General features: G+C 42.6%; 1 protein-coding gene and 1 pseudogene across 3 annotated transcripts in view; one reads left to right on the top strand and one right to left on the bottom strand.

Annotated features, from left to right (window-relative positions):
• The window catches only part of Rab3gap2 (RAB3 GTPase activating non-catalytic protein subunit 2), a 77,563-nt gene extending 61,786 nt beyond the window's left edge, over positions 1-15,777 (bottom strand). For all 3 annotated transcript variants that reach the window (XM_028759733.1, XM_028759742.1, XM_028759751.1), the window contains exon 1: positions 15,589-15,777. In XM_028759733.1, coding sequence (XP_028615566.1) covers positions 15,589-15,700 — 112 coding nt within the window. In that variant the 5' untranslated portion in view covers positions 15,701-15,777. The remainder of the gene's footprint in view (positions 1-15,588) is intronic.
• Positions 15,778-20,491: 4,714 nt separating this feature from the next.
• Positions 20,492-21,377, top strand: LOC114615168 (annotated as a pseudogene).
• Positions 21,378-22,605: the final 1,228 nt, after the last annotated feature.

The following is a 22,605-nucleotide window of genomic DNA, read 5'->3' as shown; positions in this document are numbered from 1 at the left end:
AGAGAGAGAGAGAGAGAGAGAGAGAGAGAGAGAGAGAGAGAGAGAGACAATACATGAAATTAAAATTAAAAGGTTTAACATCTTTTTAATCAGAAACAACTTTTTTGTTTGGTTGGTTTTTGTTGTTTTTGAGATGATCTCACTGTGTAATTCTGTCTGTTCTGATACTTGTTATGTAGACCAGGCTGGGTTTAAACTCAGAGATCCCTTTGCCTCTCCTCCTAAGCACTGGGATTACAGATGCTTGCCACTACATCTGGCAGAAACCATCTCTATATAATGTCAATGCTAAGGAAGAATGTGACTGTGTAAACTGTTACCTCAGGATTTGGTCATATATACTATGAACCAAGAAGCATAGAACCTACTTGATTTCCAAATCTATGTCTAGCAAAACTGTGTACAAGTTACTTAAATCTTAAAATACTGGACATTGAGTAGATCCACGTTTAATCAAATGTGAAGGTGAGTTTAAACGTTAATCTGGGCATGGTGACACATGCCTATAATTACAGCTCTTGGGCCGTGGAGGCAGAAGGATCAAGAAGCTCAGAAACTCAAGGTCAGCCTTGACTACATAGCTAAGTTTGAAGACATCCTAGGGTACCCCAGGCCCCATCTCAAAAACAAAAACAAAAAACTATACACACACAAATTTTAACAAATACTTGTTACTTAAGATAAATAAATACAAAGCAACAAACGTAAAACTTCATACAGATAGTTTCAAAGTGAATTTTTTTTCTTTCTTCTTTTTTTTTTTAAACAGTTTTTTCCTGTGTAGCCGTGGCTGTCCTGTAACTCATTTTTGCAGACCAGGCTGGCCTTGAACTCAGAGATCCACCTATCTTTACCTCCCAGAGTGCTAAAAAAGCATGCACTACCATTGCCTGACTGAATGTTGTGTCTTTGTAGGACAAGGTATCTTTGGAGACAATCTGAATTCTAAAACAAGATAAGCCCCCTATTCCACCCTTTTTGATACTCTTATTTCTTACACTTGGGATAATCTCCTTATATTAAAACATATTCACTAAAATATGCAACGAGAAATGAAAAACCTCAGGAAAGTTTGGAAAGCACCATCCCTTGGATCGCTCATGTTGATTTTATATAATTTGCTCAGAATTTACTCAAAGCAATAAAATTATCATTCTCAAGCAATCAGAGACAAGAATGAGATACTCTATCATCCCAAATTAAGTTAAAAACCAATGAAGTTCCAGGAAGACTCAGGCCTGAGACTCTCACTGCAGATGTTTTACTTGAATTTTATCAATTTTTTATTTATGAAATGCATTATGAAGTACCCAATGCTTGTTCAAATCCCAGATGCAGCACTTCCTACCACTGAGGAAGCAAATTACCTCATCTGTAAGCTTTAGTTTCCTTGAATAGTACCTCTGAGAACTATGGGGCTGCAGAAGGACTTAACAGCATCCCAGGGATTCTGTATTTGATGCATAAGTTCTCACTGCTAGCCATCATGATTTAGCCAGCAAATGTAACAACTATGAAGTAGAAAATATATTTAAGCAATCAGCTTTCTAACCCCGAGAGAAAGGCGGCATGGAAGATGAACAGGGTCGTGAAGATTACAGAGAAAGAAGTAATGAGAGCAGTCACTTTCACAGTCAGCTTTAAAGAGTGCCGGAACAAAGGATGCAGAGATGACTTCCAAGTGTTATAGTCTGGTACTTGGAATCACTGCTCAATTAGTGTGTACTAACAACAGTCTAATCTTCAGCACTTAAATGCCAAATAATTACTTCCTAAAATCCAAATTTCACTGCTAGGCATATATTAAGTCCTAAAATAGCACCACCCTTTGATTAAAATCACAGGGCCTACAGATTTCCAGATACAAGTCAATTAAGTCAATTAACAATTGCTCTGTTAAATACCATGTACCCGACCTTGTAGTAGGAGCTAAAGTAAGTACAAACGCATTCCTTGGTCTTAAAGAACCTATTTTATGTAGGAGAGAGACGAACACTTAACTACTGTGCACAGTACGTGCTGTGACTGTTCCATACCCTGGACAAGAGACACACTTCATAGGTATGCACACACACACACACACACACACACACACACACACACTCTCGCGCTGTGAATAATCACCATCATTATTCCTTTTTTATTCATTTGTATGTGTGAATGTATGTGCACAGGTGTGTGAGTGCCCATGGAAGCCAGAAGAAGGCATTGGATCCTCTGGATGGACAAAGACAAGGAAAACATTTGGCCTATGGAGAAGGTCAAATGATAATAGAGTCTTTCTGTCTGTTTCTGTCTCTGTCTCTCTCTGAGACAGGGTCTCATGTATCCCAGGCTAGGTTAAATTTGCTACAGAGCCAAGGATGACCCTTAAATTTCTGATCCTCCTGCCTCCACCACCTCATGAGTGTTAGAATTACAGGTGTGCACCACCACACCTGGGCTTTGTAGTTGTATGACTCACACCCAGGTCTCCATGCACACTAAGCAAGCACTCCACCAACTCAGCGAGCATCCTGGCCTGTATTTATTTTTTGTTTGTTTGGGGTTTTTTTGTTTCTTTTCAATTATTTTTAAAATATTTTAAATACTTAAGTATCAAGGAGATATTTCATCTACTCTAGAGGCAAGCCAAGTAGATCTCTGTGAGTTCAAGGCCAGTCTGATCTACATACTGAGTTGAAGGCCAGCCAATCCTATACAATGAACAATGTCTTCAAACTCTTTTGGAGAACTAAGTTTTGTTCTTTGGCAATATCATCTATTAGACACTGTCTTCATTCATCTCACTACATGACCAAAACAATCTCACTGTGGGTGGACTGCCGGGCAGTGGTGGCACAAGCCTTTAATCCCAGCATTTGGGAGACAGAGACAGGCAGATTTCTGAGTTTGTGGCCAGCCTGGTCTACAGAGTAAGTTCCAGATGCCAAGGCCACACAGAGAAATCCTGACCTGAAAAACCAAAAATCACAAAACAACAACAAAACAGTTTTAGAACATATTGTCTTTTAAATGAGAAATTAAAGTCCATGGTTCACATTCAAAATTGCTTTAAAATTATGCATATATCAAATTACCAGAACATCAAAATGACCTTGCAGAATAAACACTCCCCAGGAAGACACTCACTCACTCATTCATAAAGTAGCATCTTTTCCATGCTAGATACCAGATACAAAAGAAAGAAAGTTTCCAAAGAGCTCAGTTAAAGAACATAATCTCTGTTGAATGTCCAACACTATAAAAGGGATTTTATATTTCCTCTCTATCGTTATAAAAAGAGCCTGACTCAATTCACAAATGACTCACACAGTCAAGCGGAAGGAAGACAGCAGTTGTTTAGATTTCCTGCCCCTACAGAGATCCAATATATCTTCATGTTACAATTTAAAACATCCCAAAGAGAACAGCCCTGAGAAATATATTAAGAAATTTGTGTCAATGAAGGTTTACCTACTTTTCAATGCCTGACTAGAAAGTTGCTTTCAACCAAGGAAAAGAAAAATAACCTAGAGAGCTCCTGCTGTCATGGGAATATTTTCTCAAAGTCATCAGACTATCAACAGACAGCTGGGTCAGTAACATGTTCACTGAGCAAGTGTGGGGGCCTGAGCAATCTCCAAGACCCATGTTTTAAAAAGAATGCCATCCATGTTATCAGTGGTGTTTCTTCACTGATTAATCATTGATCAAAGTTATAGGTAAGCAAAGCATGTATTTAATATTAAATTATAAACTATTTAATTTTATGTTAATATGGACCATTTCTGTAAAACCTGAGGTCTAGAAAGTTCATGTAATCATGAGGAAATAAGATTAATTTGTTTACTGTGTTATCTATTATTGCAAAGAAAAGTTAGAAATATTAAATATTCTACAGTATTCTACTACAGTGACTGACTCTTAGGCGAGTAACTAGATCTATATCTTCTATAGTCTTAAAATAATATAAAAGTCCTAAGCCCTGGTCTGAATTAAAATCCAGGTGTGTGGTGGAATGAGGCCCTTTAGTGGCAACTTCTGAGCTGATCGGATGCAGCACTACTAACCACCACACTGCACAGCCACTGGTAGCTCCCCAGTTTGCACCATGAGCTGTGTGGCACTCACCAACATCGAAGGCTACAAGACATATTACAAAGTAACTGTAATTGAGTTTTTACTCCTTAAATAAGCAGTGGCCACTCAATATTCAAAAGCATCCCTGTAAGTGACACTACCACCAATCCATGTCTCTCTCGATTTATTGGAGTACAACCTAACAAAAACTGATCAGAAAAAAATAAAACACCAATCACAAACCTTCAAAACCCCAGAATTACAGACCTCCTGCCAGTTTCCCTCTGGGGATAAAACAACAACAAAAGAATGAGAAAGAAACTAAAGTGTCAGGATAGCTGGTGGTTTGGAGACTTTCTCCAGGAATGTTTGGAGGGGTCTGCATGGGTCCAGAGCTCCAGTCCTTGACTCACACCCCATTCCCCACCCCACACACACACCCAATTCCACATATCTGCCTGATGGCCCAGGGATCACAGTCTTAGGAACACTAAGTCAACACATATCATAAGGCCTGACACTATTCTCTCCTCCCTGCCATCAGTCACTGCCTACTCACTGTCAGGCAGGGTCAACAGCAGCCAAATGTGTAAGTTTAAATTAACTAGTAATTGCACTTAAAGTAAGAAGGACTAAATTTAATACTATATTTTAATATAGCATAGCCAGATGTTATCATTCCAATACAAAACTGAAATAGTGAGACTTCCCATACTAAGTCTTACCACCCAGTGCATCCTTTACTTTGAGCACATCTTGTGTGTACTAGCTACATTCCAACTGTCCAATGTGGCCAGTGACTAGGGTGCTAAGACAAGGCAAGTCTAGAGTAAGGAGTGATGCAGTACGAGGCTGCCTGGGGTGGATACTAAATTTACCTGGAGAGTTGTAGGAACTTGGGCAGTTTAATTAACCCCTTGCTGCCCACCTTCTTCTTTAGCAGGATGAAGCTGATAGCTGCATCTGCCTCATTGCTGCAGTCTCCAATCTGCAAACACTACACTTCCACCCACACTGGATCTTTGCCTAGCCTGTCATGTTAACTACATGCCTTCCTATAATAGCCATCTTTCCAGGTGATCATGCAAGAGGTAGTCACACATAAAGATCACTGTGCTTTCTGCTTACTCTAGTTTTTTAAATGGGTCAGCACTAAAGTCAAATAATAAATTTTATATATTAAAAGAACTTACCATTAATTCTGTTTAACTCTTTCTATCCCTAGTATCCTCTTTGCTTTCAAATATATTTTAACTATCTCCCTCAAAAGGGGCCCTTACAATCTCTTTTGATTTCTTTCTTGAGAACTCTGTTCAGATCAATCTGCCTGTTTTCATGTTGTTAGTTTTCTAAGATCTCGGTATATTCTAGATATTAATCTTCTGTGAGATGTGTAGCTAAGAAAAGGTTTTTTTCCTGCTCTGTAGGCTGCCTGTTTATTGGCAGTTTCAGTCACTTTTGTTGAACAGAAAATTTTAATTTCATGGGTTCCTATTTGCCAAATATTAGCCTTGTTTCCTGAGCAACCAGAGTCCTTTTTAGAAAGACTTTGCTCTGCACTTATCTTACAGAGTACTCTCTCTACATTTCCCCCTAAAGGTTTCAGAGTTTTGGGTCTTAGGTGAGGTTCCTGATCCATCTGAGTTGATGTTGTCTGTGGTGGTAGTTAAGGATCTAGTTTGTTCTTCTACAGTTTTCCCAATATCATATGATGAAAATGTGGTCACTTCTCTGTGTCAACGCAATGCTGCTTTCATTACTGTGACCCTGTGGTAACTTTGAATCCAGTATGGTGGCTCCTTCATCCTTATATCCTGTGGTAACTTGGAATCCAGTATGGTGGCTCCTCCATCCTTATATCCTGTGGTAACTTGGAATCCAGTATGGTGGCTCCTCCATCCTTATATCCTGTGGTAACTTGAATCCAGTATGGTGGCTCCTCCATCCTTATATCCTGTGGTAACTTGAATCCAGTATGGTGGCTCCTCAGCTCCTTCCATCATTATTCTTTTATTCAGGGATGCTTCAGCTAGCCAGGGTGCTTTATGATTTCATGTGAATTATGATTTTTGGTTTGTTATTTCTTCAAAGAATGGTGCTGGACTTGTGATCAGAATTACAATGAATCTGCAGGTCCTTTGCTAAGATGGCCACTTTAACAATCCATGAGCATAGAGGGTTTTCCACTTACCAGCGTGTCCCTTAGCTTTTCTCTTCAGTATTTTCAAGTTCCCCATAGAGATTATTCACTTCACTGGTTACATTTATTCTAAGGTTAATAACCTTGTTTGTTTTGAGACTATAGTGAATAGGGCTGTTTCTCTCATTTTACTCAGCACGTCTGTATAAAGGAAAGATCTTTTTTAATAGTAATGCTGTATCTTGCTCCCTTTGCTTGGTACTTATCAGCTCAAAGAGTTTTCTGGTAGAGTCTTAGAAGATTCTTATGTGCAGAGGCACATGCACAGCACAGAAGAGGGAACCCCACCGACCAACAAGGCTAAGGAACATTTGCCAGTGTGAAAAGTGACAAGGGTGTAAAAATGACTGAAACTAATCTCCACATAGTCTAGAGACTCCAGTTCTACATCTTCCTTCTCTAACCTTTTCTAATACTCAACTATTTTCCTTGTGGAAATCATTTTTTATATTTAAGATGAATCCTCTGAATACTATCCAAATTTTGTATCATAGTTATTGGGGGGGGGCGGTGTTTCAAGTGCACATAAAGAAAACCTGATGGTTTTAACAATATCACTTGAGCACCTGTAACAGTTTAGATCCACAGTAAAGAAAAATATAGAGATGTCTGTTTATCATCGTGTTTTGCTTCATAGTTAGCATTTCTGAAATAAGGACAACGTATAGCTTAGGTATGTACTGCACTGTACATTTGAAATAGCTAAACCTAAATAGAACGTGTTCTGCCCTCCACGTCCTCCAAAGACAGGATGTGAGGTGACAGTTGTGCTAGGTTGATTGTAATAATCATTTTACATGTAAGTCATATATCACATTTCATGCTATGTGTCTTTTATACAGATCATCTCTGCCTATTACACTCAATAAACTTAGCATGAAAGAAGAATATCTAGTCATAGGAAACGCCAACCCTCTCTAAATGAATATAAGCTCATCAAAATCCCAATATGGATTTGGCTTTTAAAACTTACTAAATTGTAAAGCTCAATTGGGAGAGGAATGTGTAAGACCATTCCTGTCACACTCTTGAGAGATGAGTAACTTGGCAGAGACAATCTATGGCATTAACATGGACAACAATCACTAAGTACATCAACAAAACAGAAGAGAGTTCAAAATAAAAGCAAGCAGCAACCGTGGCTGCCTACGCAAGACCTAGATAAGATCAAGCTAGTCAGCATTCCAGCATGGGTGAGAAAGGCACACAGGGCCTCAGTCCAGAGAGAGCTACAGGCAGCTGGTGGCTGCTGAGGGAGGAAGAAGTTTCCTTCAGAACACAGCTCTTGTAGATTTCCCATGATCCAGTGGGTGGCCTTAACCCATATGTACATGGGCAGCTCTAATTGGACTCAGTGGGTTATAAAGGAAAGAAATAGGACATGAAGTTGGAGGAGGAACATGGAGAGATCTGGGAGAAGTTCAAAGGTTGGTAGGTGGGTGTCATTAAAATATATTGAATACAAGTATAATGTTATCAAAGAACAAAAAAAACCCATTAATAAAGCTAAAGACAAATGACAATCTAACATAAATAAATAAATAAATAAATAAATAAAATGAAAGCATAGAGCTTTTGTAAAATAGCCCTATGCAACAGTTATATATAAGAATCAAATAAAAAATAAATCAGACATGTGTGTAAGAGTTGAAACTATGAAGCTACTAGAAAACATAGGAGAAACACTTTAGAACATGACTGTAAGTAAAGGTATTAGGGGGTAAGATCAAAAAATAACAACAAAAGTAAAAACCAATCCAAGAGGTAACAGCCAGGAAAAGACAGAATGATGGTGACCTAGGATCATACAGAACTCAAGCAACTCAAAAGCAAAATAATAACTATGATCCGATTAAAAATGGGCAAACGGCACAGACACAACGCCCAGGAAGTGTATGGAGAAGTGCTCACCAGCAGTAACTGCCAAATCAAAACCACAGTAAGAGGGTTATTACAAAGGAGCAGCAGCAGGAATGCAAGACTGGCAAAGATGTGGAGAAATGCCCGTGGTGTGGACATACATGAAGTGACTACAAGTCACCAGACAATATAGCACAGAACTCCTTATAGCTCTAGAAACAGAACTGATATAAGTCTGTATTCCCATGACTGGATACAGAACAAAGGAAATCAGCAGGTTGAAGAGATACACTCCTGTGTTGATTGTCATTCTGGTCAAAACAGCCAAGATAGCCGGGCAGTGGTGGTACACGCCTTTAATCCTAGCACTTGGGAGGCAGAGGCAGGCGGATTTCTGAGTTCGAGGCCAGCCTGGTCTACAGAGTGAGTTCCAGGATAGCCAGGGCTACACAGAGAAACCCTGTTTAGAAACTCGCCCCCCCCCCAAAAAAAAAAAACCACTAGCCAAGACAGAGAATTAAGGCCGGAGATCTATTGATGGATCAGTGAAGAAAATGTAGTGTACATGTGCACAGTGGAATACTATCCGACCATTAAAAACGGGCTCTTATTTGCAGCAGTACAGATGAAGCAGAAGGGACGTAATGTTAAATGAGTTAGGTCAGATCCAGAAATACAAATAGCGTGTATTTTCACTCCCATGTGGAAGGTGGAAAGTTTAAGTCGCCATAGTGATTTGTGTCTATAAACTCAGCACATGGGAGTCTGAGACAGATCTTGTTGAATTTAAAGGCAACCTGGGCTACATAGAGAGCTCTAGGCCAGTCTGGGCCACATATCCAGTTCCTGTCTCAAAACAAATAAATGACAACAACATTTATTTCATAAAAACAGAGAGGCTCAAAGAGTGGTTGGCAGAGGCTGGTAAAGGTGTGAGAACAGGGACATGGGCAGGGGATGAGAGAGGACTGGCACAGATGTGACAGTGGCGATGGGTTACGGAGAGAGACAGGAGGTGTGAATGGACAGAAGGGGTGGCTGGTGCTCTACAGAATGATACAGAGACGGCAGGTGATGATACTAGCTGTGGATTTCAAAGTTGCTACCAGAGATATGTAAACGGTTCCCAACAGGAAGAAACTGTGACTCCCTTGAGGTGATGGGCATGCTGACCATCCCAGTCTGATCAGGACACATTTATACATGTACATGTAGTGAAATACCATGCTGTAATGTATTCATATGTTTCACTATGTAGCAGCCAAACATTAAAATATAGCCTAAACTTTAAAATTATAATGGGCTAGGATGGTTGCTCAGTTGGTAGAACAGTTGTCTAAGCATGTTAAGGCCCTGGGTTCAACTTCAAAAGCCACAAAAAAAAAAAAAAAAAAAAGGAAAGAAAGAAAAAAAATCCAATGAAAACTTAATTCTCAGAACTATCATAGAGATGGGAGGAGAGACCAATTCCAGAGTTGTCTTCTGACCTACACACACGCGTGTTCATGCATACACACAGTAATAACAATTTCTAACAAGTATGTGTATTCATAGGTGCTTTGTTTACCATCGCCAGAGTGAATCTGAAAACCAATGTTAAAAGTGATTGTGCAACTGTGACCAAGATGAGTAAGGCTGCTTGGAGCATTATTCACACAGCAAAATATGAAAAACAACCTTACTATCCAGTGATGGGAAATCTGGTGGGGTCTTTGTTTGAGTACCGGAGAGTAGGAAAGTGTCATAGAGCTTTACAGAAGTTTGGAAAGACACCATCATGGCTAAGTAGGCCAAAGAAGGGAGCAGATGTGCATTATATAAACATCAGGTAACATGTCAATTTAAAAAAAGAATTCCCAGGCAGCCTCTGAGTGTGTGTTGAATGGCTGCTGAGGCCCAAGAGTCTGGGCGGATTCTCACTAAGGCAGCACTTTCCACGTGGCTTTTGCAGCGAAGGCAGTGTTCTATCTACATCTGCAGTACTCAATAGCCAGGGGCTCCATCTGGAGACTAACCACTTCCCAGTATGACTCAGGATCTGAGTTGCTTGATTCTTTATGATTTAAGGTTAAATAGGACTGCATGTGGCTAGAAGCTACCACATGGTGTAGCAGACACCTGACGCTTTATCACCTGCTGCAAGGTGGGCCGTGAGTGGCCAGCTTTCACGGCAGGTTTTGATGGGCTTATGAAGCAGGGTATATTACATCTATTTTCTTAAGCTGACAAGATTCTCTCTTCTGGGGAATTTATATGTGAGGTGTACAGAGGGAAATGATCTGTGCTATAAAGACATTTCTGGTTTCCTTTTGGCTAAAGAAATGTAGGGATGGCAGGCACCTAGGAATTTCAATATTGTCTCTCTGACAACGCCACACTGTTTTGGTTACTGTGGCCTTGTAGAATGTTTTGAAATCCTGAAGTACTGAGTCTTTTTACTCTGTTTCAAAACTTTGTTTTTAGCCATTTGGAGCCAGTCTGTTTTTCATGTCTATCTCTCTGTCAGTCTCTCTCTCTGGTTCTGTTCTGTGACCTGCGCAGCTATCACATCCCCCTTGTTGGCCTCCAACTCACAAGTCTGGTGAGTCAAGCTTGGGAGATCAGCAGCTGAAGACCTGCCTGGCCTACAGAATGAGTTCAAGTCCCACCTGGATAACTTAACAAGATACTGTCTCGTGTTTTGTTTTGTTTTAATGGAAAGAGAACTTGCAGCGATTCAGTGGTAGAGCGCATGCTCGTCAAGCTTGCCTCCCCCACCCCCACAAACATCCTCAAGCTGTGCTTAATTTACAGGTGTTCAATATAGTATTAACCAAGTGGAGAGGCTAAAGAACATTCAAGTGTCCATTTCCTTTTGATAAGAACTTCTCTTAACTTCTTCCTCTTTTAAGGGCATTTGGTAACTGTGAAATCTCTACTAAAGGCCTGCTTCTTTCTACAGCAGGGTCTCATAAAATAATATTTACAGTGTATAAGAAGCTGATATTCAATATGCTTTGTTATATTCCAGGATGCAAAGTAAACTCACTAAAGGTTACAGTGAAAAATCACCTTGCCATAAGTTCTGGTGGCTCCGGCAGTTACCTGATGCTTCCTTCTCTTTTCTAAAAGTGTTTCAACACGAAACAACTATTAGCTAAACTAGGCAGACTGCAGTACTCAGATCATGCTCAAATATTCTGATGCATACTCTCTGCATGCATTTATTACCTGTTGTTCTTTTACCTACATACTTTTTGTACATGTTTATTTACTTTTTTTCCCAGCTCAAGCATAAGCTTCAGACACTAGTTTAGAAAGCAGCCTCAATGGAAACTGTGCCACTGGGTAATGGGGCTCACACTTAACCCAGAGGACTACACAGTAGTAAAGCCAGATCTCATATCTGAAATAGGTATCTGCTTTCTAAAACTACTGTGAGCAGTTACTGTTAATTGCAAACACTGGTGTTTTAGTTATGGTTTCTATTGCTGCAAAGAAGCACTATGACCAAAAGCAAGCAAAGGGTTTATTCAGCTTACACTTCCATATCATAGTCCATCTCTGAAGGAAGTCAGAACAAGAACTCAAACACGGCAGGAACTTGGAGGCAGGAGTTGATGCAGAGGCCACAAAGGGGTGCTGCTTACTGGCTTGCTCAGCCTGCTTTCTTGTAGAACCCAGGATCATTAGTCCAGAGATGGCACCACCCACAATAGGCTGGGTCTCCCACATTGATTGCTAAGAAAATGCCTTACAGCTGCATCTTGTGGGAGCATTTTCTTGATTGAGGCTCCTTCCTCTCTGATGATTCTAGCTTGTGTCAAGCTGACATAGAACCAGCCGGTACACCTGGGAAACCGGAGAGTTCAAGATCTTCCATTCATTATTTACTGTATTTTTAGTTTATGTATGGGTATGTTTTGTCTGCTAGTATGTATGCATACCACTTGTGTGCCTAGTGTCCCCAAAGGCCAGAAGTGGGTGTTGGATCCCCTGGAACTGGAGTTATAGGTGGTTGTGAGCCACCACATGGATGCTGGGAATCACATCTGAGTCGTCTGGAAGAGCAGTAAGTGCTCTTAACCCTTAGCCATCTCTCTATGCCAGACTTCAACTTATTTTAAAGCTACAAATTATAGTCTTACAATTAATGATGCAAAATAACAAAAAGCCAATTGAGTTATAGTCTGCAGGTTTGGGGTGTCCAGGTAGCAGCTGTTTTCTGGAACTGGTATACACATTGAAAGTACTAGTAAAGTATTGTTAAGTCAAATGATTAGCCTCCACAATTCACAAGTAACTAGATCTTTTGTTTTACATATCCTCTTGACATGAATTATGTTAGCAAATTAATACTGTATCTGATAGAAAATTTAAAATGCTTGAATTTTACTGGGAATTTTGCTTCCCAGTAAAATAACCACTTAAAATAGCAAAGTAAAGAAAAGCTACTGGCCATCAGCAGTCTATCAGGTCCTACTTAACGGCTCTGCTAACTTCACTTTGCTTTCAGTTGGTACTGAGAATTGAACTCAGGACCTTGCCGCAGATGTGCTCTGCCACTGGCACACACCTGTAGCTCCTAGCTTCACTTTTACTTTATATAATTTTTGCTGTAACAAAAGTTTAAGTCGAAGTTTTCGTGACGCAAAACTGGACATTTTGTAAAGATGGCTCCGAGGCCAGAGTCATTCTAAGAAAGCCAAGTACGCTAGCTGTAGAACAAGTTATGTTGTCAACTGTTATCTGTAAACTAAAGCTACATTTAATACAAGTTAAAGATAATTTTTGAAAGGGGTTTGCTGGTTGTTTATCTTCCAAATGAGTGGATTTCAGCCATAATAATGCCATTATGTATAAACCAAAGAATTCAATTTAAAAGTGTAATAGCCTACAGAGTCCAAATTCACTTAGATGCAATGTGATTGCATTCCCACCTGGCTAGACTAACACTGGCCCTACTCTTTATTATATGTCCTTACACAAGTCCTGTATGGTCTTGTTCATAGACAAGTTCACTTTATGTCCTTAATCTATCTAGTTCTGATTTTTACCACCAGCCCTCTACCAAGAAAACTATTACAGCCATAATTCACATTTGGGTTTTAAGTTAAATTAAAACTGTAGTTTCTCAGTTGCATGGCCATTATTTTCAGGCCTCAAAAGTCATATTAAGTAACTCTCCGGGCACCACACAGATAGCACATAGATAGTGACAAAACACAATGCTATGTTTGAGAATAAGAAGCTGGAACAGGGGTTAGCGGGTGACCGGAAAGGGGTGCTGTGAGAGGTGGACATTTAAGCCGACACCCAAAGATGTGACCAGCACGCAGAAATCTGCAAAGAACATTCTAGACACAGTCAACATCAAGGGCGAAGGCCTCAGGCACAAATAGATGTGGATGGACCTGCACTCCAGCCTTCAAGAGGCTGGACAGGAGAACAGGTTCCAGGACAGCTTGGGCTCAGTCCCAGGCTACCCTGTGCTTGAGTGTGACTCCGTCTCAAAACCAATGGGCAGGGAGGCAGCAAAGGAAGGGTCTTAGAAGCCACACAGGAATTTTAGATTTTAAAAACATTTAGAGTGTGTGTATATTTTCGTGTGTGTGTGTGCATGTACTCACCAACACGTCTGTGCCATGGATATGTGTAGGGGTGAGGGGAGCTTGGAGGAGTCAGTACTTTCCTTCTATCATGCAGGATCTTTCGATCAAACCCAGGTAGTCAGGCTTAGAAGGAAGCACTTTTACCTGCTGAACCTTCTCACGGGCCCAGTACTGATTTGTAAATTAAAGTACAATTAAAAAAACACTATGGATTCTAAGAAGGAGAATGTGGGACTACACACACACACACACACACACACACACACACACCCTGAAGCTTACCAAGACTAATATTGAAAGGTAATTAGAAAAGCTAAGAGTGGTCGAGAAGAAGGCTCAGGCTGAGGCGGTGGCCTGGCCTGGGACAGTGGTGACAGTACAGACATGCACTCCATTCTCTACATCCCGTTTCTCACCCACATCTGCTGTCCTTCACCATCTGCTCTCCAAGTCCTCCAAGGCCCTACTGTGCCACTGAAACAGTGCTAGAGTCCCAGTCACTGTCATCTTTCCCAAACCACTGGGTGCTTTCTTAGTCCTATCTGTCCTCTGTCACATTTCTCAAACTGCTGACCACCCCTTACCAGGATCAGATCCTCTCCTTCAGCTTCTGAAACATTTCTGACACCTGGTCTTCCTCTCTTCCATCTTCCCAAGAACCTTTACAAGACTCCCCAACTTCAGTCTCTCCCTAAGGTTCTATCTTCTATAGCAAGTCCACAACACAATATTTAGCAATCCTATAGACAAACCACACTTCACACTTAATTAATTAACTAATTAATAGCCTGACTATGGATGCCATACCAAGTATTGGATGTCTCTCTACTGTGCAAACTTCATGTGCTCACTTGGACAAACCACAAGCACTTCAGATATGGCCTTCTTTCTCTCTCAACACACACGCCTGCCAAGCCATCTAGCATGTTAGGGTACCCTCATTCACGTGTGATATTACCAGTAAATCATAGGTCCTACCGGTCTGAAACTACCAAATTTAAGTGGTATGTAGCAGCAATGACTGGTACAGACTATTCATACCTAATTTGATATTTTCAAACATTATTGTTCAGGCAGACCTTGAGTGTGAGGCTAAATCTTGCTAGTGTCCTGTGATAGCTTCTAAAGTTTGAAAGGGAGAGGATTTTTTAATTACTGGGTTTTATATCACCACTCTGCGATAGCACAGACTAGCAAACCTAAGCCACAGCGAGAAATGGATTTCATACCAACAATAAAGAAAGCAGCGCAAGATACCCTCTTTCAAAAGAAGAAGCAAAGGAGCATATAATAAATCCTCAGGTAATACACAGCATCTAATAACCCTGCCTTGGGATTTATACTCCTGAAGAAGGGCTTGTTAACATTGTTTGATGGTAATAACAGGCGCTATTTCCCACCTCAATAAACGCCAATTAACTTCTCTTGACCATGTGGCTGTAATTTTAGTTCCTACCCTGGATTCTCCTCACTTCCTAAGAGGTTACCTTTCATTATCTGGGAGTTTACTCACCATCTTAAAAGCCCTTCACTTGCCAATCGGCCATTTATTCCGTAAATCTGAATGACAGAAAAGAGATGGAAGAGAGTAGGGATGCTAGGCAGAGCAAAGGCCACAGTCCCAGGGATGGAGTAGGATGGGAGTTGGGGACAAGCACAGGGTGGAGGACTGACATTAGGCAGGGACTGGGCGGAGGATGCTATCCCTGAGCAGGTGGTGTGCAGAAGGAGAAGACGTGAAGCTGGACTGGGAAGGAGGGGGTGGGGAGGGGTGACAGACTGGCGACAGGACGCGAGACGCTGAAAGCTGAGGCTGAGAGAGACGGGACGCCGAGGGGAGGCTTTCAGCCGCGTCCTGGTCGCTGGGACACTTACTCGGGTCTCTCCTCAGGGCGCCGGGGGTCTCCTCCCTCAGCTGAGGGAATAGGAAGTCGCGCGCGGACTGCAGGTCCTGGAAAGAGCAGAACTGGACGATGGAGCAGGCCATGGCTGCAGGGACCCCGACTCGCGGGGCTCGTGGTCTCTAGCCACGCCCGGCCCTCTCTACCCTACGGCTGACAGCACCGAGCCCCTAAAGCTTTAGCTACCCGGGGGGGCGGGGACGCCAGACCGGAAGCTGTCAGCACTCCTCGAGAGGGGAGGATGCTACGCATGCGCAGGCCGCCCCAAAGCTGCGCGTGCGCAGGCCGAGTGGGAGCCGAGGGAGGGCGCAGCCTAGGACACGTGACTCGCGGTCTCGTGGAGGAGACTCAGACGTGGCGCCTGGCAGCACTGTTAAGTCCCCGCCTTGCGCGAGCTTGTCTCATCCTTTTGGCCTTCCTCCAAAGGTAATCTAGTTGGACTTTGCAGGGCCATTGAGTCACCCAAACAATCTTGTTGGTGTGCTTCTACGGAGACGACCTGGATAGTTCACAGCGGTTTAAGCTGAGTGGGCAGGTGCCCGTGAAAATATAGGTGCCTTGAGAATTTCGTAATTTTTTATTTTAATATGGAAGGCCATCCTCAGCATGCAATAAACACCTGTACCCCAAACCCCCCAAAATGCCCTGCCGAGCCCATGCCTGTAATCATTCTTACCTCAGAAGTCTGAGGCAGGTGGATTTCTGCCTGTTGAAGCCACTACCCTTGGGCTGCAGTGTGAGAGTGTCTCAAGTAACTAAGCTCTATTGAATACTCTCATAAATTGCCATGGTACTGTGAAAGCCCGATGTATTTAGATGACCTGCGATGTACTGGATCGTGCGTTTTAATCATCCATTTGCTTTCTCATCTTTTTGTTCATCCAACCGCCCAACAAATATTTGTTAGTGTTTTCTGTGTCAGCCACACTCTAGGCACAGAGCTTCAGGACAGAAAAGGACACGTTCCCACGGAACTAAAAAGCTAGTGACTAACACAGACCAAGTGAAGCAATTATTTACTCAGCTAACTAAAATTGAGAAAATGTTAGGCAAGAAAGAAGAACGAAACAGCGTGGCAGAACATAACCGGGAGGCTGACTTTTCCTTTGGATTTTGGATAAGGAAAGCACTGTTCTGTCCTTATAGAATCCTGGAGGATTGGGGATCTGTTTAACTCCTTATATACCCGGTCTCTAGAATGGAATCTGCCACCCAGTTGAGTCCTTGATGGCTCATGACCATCTGTAATGGGATCCGATCCCTTCTTCTAGTGTGTCTGAAGACAGCATACTCATATATAAAATAAAACTTTTTTTTAAAAAGCAAAACATATTATTTCAGTGTTTATACTAAAGTCTGTAGACATTCATTTCCTGAAGGACACTGAGGTGCAATCCAGTTTTTATTTGGCAGAGAATATTATAGGAATAATTTTAAGATCAACAGATGGGGCATGGAGCACTGGCTTCTGTCAGGCCTGTTGAACACTTGGGCCCAGCCATGACACAAAGAATATTTGAATGCCCTGGTCCTTACTTTTAATTCTTGCTTCTAAACTAGAACAACGTTTACAAAATAAGATGATTTTGATATTACACTGCCTCACCTATAAGATATGTGTTTGATTAGATTTACTGTAAGGTCATTTCAAGTATCAGGGACCAATAATTCTATAATCACAAACTGTAGAAAAGGCAGTTGGCTGCCGAAGAAGTCCTTTCAGGGACCATCCTTTAAAGGACATGGGGCTGGAGGGATGGTTTAGTGATTCGGATGCAGAGGACTGGGCTTCTCCAGCACTCCTGTTGTGAATCTGCAATTCCAGTTCTAGGGGATCCCGCACCCTGTGCTAAGCAATTTGGAGAACAGACAGGGATGTGGTATACATACATGCATGAAGATAAAACACTCATACACATAGGATAAAAATAAACACACCTTCGTTTTTGAAAGCCTGCAATGTTTCCTCAGACCACCATTCGGTCCATGTTCTGATATAATCCAGATCTGATAAGGTTTTCCCTAAAATCCAGCAACTGTGCCAAAGTAAAATAAAATTTAAATTTAAGTCTGCAGCTTTACCAATGAGTACAGAGAATCTGACACTTCATGGAAAAATACAATACCATGGTTTGAAAAGCATTCAAGTTCCTTTCGGGTAAATGCATTTAGTGGAAGTGGCTGCGCTTGGCTGGTTCTGCTGGCTTTTGTTCTGTCCCAAGGCATTTGTATATCTCTCTGTGGCACTCATTGAATCTCATTTCCGAGTTGGCTGAGCCTCAGATGTGAAGTTCTCTGACTTCCTTCCAAGCAGTGTTGAAAAGCTTCATTCATGACTGTTTTGAGGAACTTCAGATACTCTTCACAGGAATTACAACAGGCTTGCGCTGAGCTCTTCCCTGCTTGCAGTTCTGCTGCAGTGGTTTATATGGAGTGGCGTGGGGGGAGGGGGACTCTGTGTCAGAGAATGCCACTACGTGCACAGTGTCAAGAAAGGGCACTGTGGGAAATGGGTAGCTCTTAGATACTCCCACATTGACAAATCTGGGATTGAGAGGCAAACAGCAGCAACAATAAAGACTCACATAACAGCAGGCTAGTGGCAGGGACTACCTTAACCATTCTCCAGTGTCTACCTCTGGAAGTTACAACACCAATGGTTGTAGTTAGTACAGGAATGGTTAACAGCAGGCCTTCACCAATCCTTAATGGCAGCCCAAGGACAAAGGGTCCAAGCTGCAGGATTTGAAGCAAAGTGAGTCACAAAGCCAGGGACTGAGAGTAGGGAGCCCTGAGGTCTGTGTCAGTTCTGTTGCCAGTCAGCTTTATGAACATGCCACTTCTCTGGGACCTCTTTTCTTCCCATCTCTCTTTAATTCTATGCCTGTGAGTATATTGCCTGCATGTGTGTGAGTTCATCACATGTATGCAGCACTCAGTCAGGTCAGAAGGTGTCAGAGCTCCTGGGACAGAAGCTACAGGTGATTGTTAGCTACCAGGTGGGTCCTGGGAACTGAACCTGTCCTCCACAAGAGTAGGAGAGTGCCTTTAATCACTAATCCATCTCTCCAACCTCTGGGGGCTAATTTTATTGATCTATAAAATCGAGGGGCTGAGATCTCATATCAATCTCTGGAATCTGCAAATTTTAAGAAGAGACCAGGAAGGGACCTGAAGCTGCTCTAGAGCTACCCCAGAGAGAAGCATAGGTGGAAAGGGGAGGACTCGAGGAGGACAGGGGAGGGCATGAGGAGGACGGGGAGGACATGAGGAGAGCACAAAGAAGACAGGAAAGGACATGGAAAAGACAGGGGAGGACACAAGGAGGACAGGAGGAGACCACGAGGAGGACATGGGGAGGACAGGGAGGCCAGGAGGAGGACTCAAGGAGGACAGGGAGGACTCAAGGAGGACAGGGGAGGGCATGAGGAGGACGGGGGAAGACATGCGGAGGACATGAGGGGGACGGGGGAGGACTCAAGAAGGACAGGAAGAGGACATGGGGAGGACAGGAGGGCATGAGGAAGACACAGGGTGGGCACTAGAAGGACATGAAGAGGATACAGGGATGGCTCAGGGAGGACACAGGGAGGAGGATATTTGACTGTATTCTTTACTCTTCTGTTGCTGTGATAAAATACCATAATCACGTACATTTTGCTGATGTATAGTCCATAACGGTAGGGGAGGCAGAGTGAAAAGCTAAGAGATCACATATTCTGCCACAAATGTGAAGCAGAGAGTAAACTAGAAGTGGGGTGAAGCTATAAATCCTCAAGGCCCACCCTCAGTGACATACTTCTTCCAGCTAGGCTCCACCTCCTAAATATTCCATAGCCTCCGCCCTCCCCCCATAGCACGACAGTAAGTATTCAAATACCAGAGACTATCAGGGACATTTTAATCCAAAATGCCAAAGGCAAAAGAGATGCAGAAGCCTTACCCTCCCCCACCCCTGGCTTTGCTGAGGGACAGCTCTGAGGACAGTGAACAGAAACAAGGATGTTCAACAACTACCTTTGATTCAGCTAACATCTGTGGATTCCTGATTACCCTGTATGTGCTACAGTGGTCACAGAGGGAAGAAAACCATGCTCTGCAGAGATTCCTTCCCTGAAAACAGATGTACAGGGATAACCCTAACAGGAGCAGGGTGTGACGGGTGCCCTCCTGTGGCGGGCAAGCTTGGTTGTCAGTTTCTCACTTCTAGGAAGAAGGAATTGAAATTGAAACATTGCCTCTGGTGGATTGGCCTGTGGGCATGTCTGTGGGGTGTTTTCTTGGATGCTAATTGATGTACCAGGGCCCAGTCCACTGTGGGTGGTACCGTGCCTGGGCTGGTACTGGGCTGCATAAGTAACTTAACTGGGCAAGCCAGAGGAAGCAGACCGGGAAGCATGCTTTCTCCATGGTTTCTGCTTCAGTTTTTACCTCCACTCCAAGTTCCTGCCTTGGCTTCCTCTCAATGAGGGATTATAATTTGTAAGATGAGATAAACCTTTTCCTCCCCAAGTTGTGTTTTGTCACAGCATTTATCACAATAGCAGAAAACAACCTGAAATTCTTGGGCATCTTGGATAAAGGACAGTAAGAAGAATTGAGGAGAGCTTACAAAGCTTATTTCGTAGAACAGTGGAGAAGAGGTGTTGGGGGAAGGGAAGGAGGGATGCCAGTTTAATTCCTGCCTATCCAAAACCTTAAAATACAAGTACTACAATCTGTTTCTCTCCTGCATACAGAAGCGGCTCACCTCTGCCTGAAACGCTAGCTCCAGGGGGATCTGACGTCACCTTCTAGTATCCTCAAGCACCATCATATGCATGCATGCACAGACACACACAAATAAAACAAAAGCTCTTTTCATTCCCAGCACAGCCATGGCTTGTGGTCTCAAGAAACATCTGAAGCACTTAGCCGCTCCAAAACATTGGATGCTGGATAAGTTGACTGACATGTTTGCTCCTCGTCCATCCACTGGTCCTCACAAGCTGAGGGAATGCCTGCCTCTGATCATTTTCCTAAGGAACAGACTTAAGTATGCCCTGACTGGAGATGAAGTAAAAAAGATTTGCACGCAGCAATTCATTAAGATTGATGGGAAAGTAAGGACCGATATAACCTACTCTGCTGGGTTTATGGATGTCATCAGCATTGACAAGACTGGAGAGAACTTCCGTCTGATCTATGACACCAACGGTCTCTTCGCTTTGCTGTTCATCATATTACACCTGAGGAGGCCAAGTACAAGTTGTGCAAAGTGAGAAAGATCTTTGTGGGCACAAAAGGAATCCCACATCTGGTGACCCATGATGCTCGTACTATTTGATACCCTGATCCCCTCATCAAGGTGAATGACAGCATCCAGATTGATTTGGAGACAGGCCAAATAACTGACTTCAGTTTTGACACTGGGAACCTGTGTATGGTGACTGGAGGTCTAACTTGGGAAGAATTGGTGTAGTCACCAACAGAGAGAGACGTCCCGGCTCTTTTGATGTAGTTCATGTGAAAGATACTGATGGCAACAGCTTTGTCACTTGGCTTTCCGACATTTTTGTATTGGCAAGGGCACCAAACCATAGATCCCTCTTCCCTGAGGAAAAGGAATCCACCTCACCATTGCTGAAGAGAGACAAGAGGCTAGCGGCCAAACAGAGCAGCGGGTGAAGTGGTCTCCAGGAGACGTGCTGGAGAAGTATTTGTCCTCTTAATGCTACAAGCCTTTCTAGGCAACATGCTAGATTAAACAGCATGATGAAACTAAAAAAAAAAAAATCACTCAATCAATCAATCAATCAATCAAAATGTTTAAGAAAAGGGAAAAAAACCCAGGAGGCTGGAAAGGGGGTTCAGCAGATAAGAGCATCAGTTGCTCTTGCAGGGGACGTGGGTCCAGTTCCTGGTACCCACTTGGTGGCTCTCGAGCATCTGTAACTCCAGCTGCAGGACTTCTGATGCTCTCTTCTGGCCTCCATGGCCAGTGCACACATGTAGTGCGCAGACATAGATGTGTGCAAAAAAAAAAAAAAGGTTTTAAAAGAAAGACAGGCATTAGCATGACTAGCTGAGAGGCAGCGTTGTGTGGGGCTGTTAGGTCCTGTCTTTATTCCTTCGGTGTCTTTGGGACTTCTCAAGCAATGGGAGTTGACATTTATGGAACAGATGACAAGCCACCCACCCATTCACCCTTGCCCTTATTTTAAACCTTTCTCTTTAACAAGATCAATGTTACATTACTGAGGTAGCTGTGATCCTGCATTTGAAAACAAACTCATTTCCCATCTTCTGTTGATTGTATGCAGCCATGTGACTAAGTTCTGGCCGATGAGATGGAAGCACAAGGTTGTTAAGCTGCTGGGGCGGTGGGGATTGGGGTGGGGTGGGGTGGGGGTGTCTCCCAGAAGCTCACTTAGAAGGACAGATAGAACAGAAAAACTGGTCTCTCCTTCACCTTTCCTGTTTCCTACCTAGAATTTGACACCTCTACAACTTCAGTATCCTTTCATGTGTTCATTAGCATATATTAATTATATAATAGTGTATTACATTAATGAATTTGTATATAATATGTTTTGATCATATTGGTCTCCATTATGCTCTCTTGTCTCCTTCCCACCTCAGCTAATCCCCTTCTTTTTCCAAGTAATACCCCTTCCTCCACTGTGTGTGTGTGTGTGTGTGTGTGTGTGTGTGTGTGTGTTAGGTGTTAGGTGTGTCCCACTGAGTTGCTTACAGGAGCAGGGATGACAGATTAACAATGAAGCACCTAGAACTAGACTGACTCATAATACGAGGAATTGAATCTGCTTTGTCTGGTGGAGCTGTTGTCCCGTGCGTGGATGACCACATCTGGATTTCTTACAGGTGACAAATAGATCTCCACATGTTTCAGCCTCTTCTATTTCCTGTTACAATGGCCGAATATAATCTTGACGTGGATATGACCTAATTGAAGAGAAAATATTTCTGTAAGTCTTAGCTAAGCAAAGCA

This window comes from Grammomys surdaster, unplaced genomic scaffold, assembly GCF_004785775.1.
Source record: "Grammomys surdaster isolate TR1022 unplaced genomic scaffold, NIH_TR_1.0 130, whole genome shotgun sequence".
Classification (NCBI taxonomy): Eukaryota; Metazoa; Chordata; class Mammalia; order Rodentia; family Muridae; genus Grammomys; species Grammomys surdaster.
Note: the sequence above shows the minus strand (reverse complement) of the source record. Positions and strands in the feature narration are given on the sequence as shown.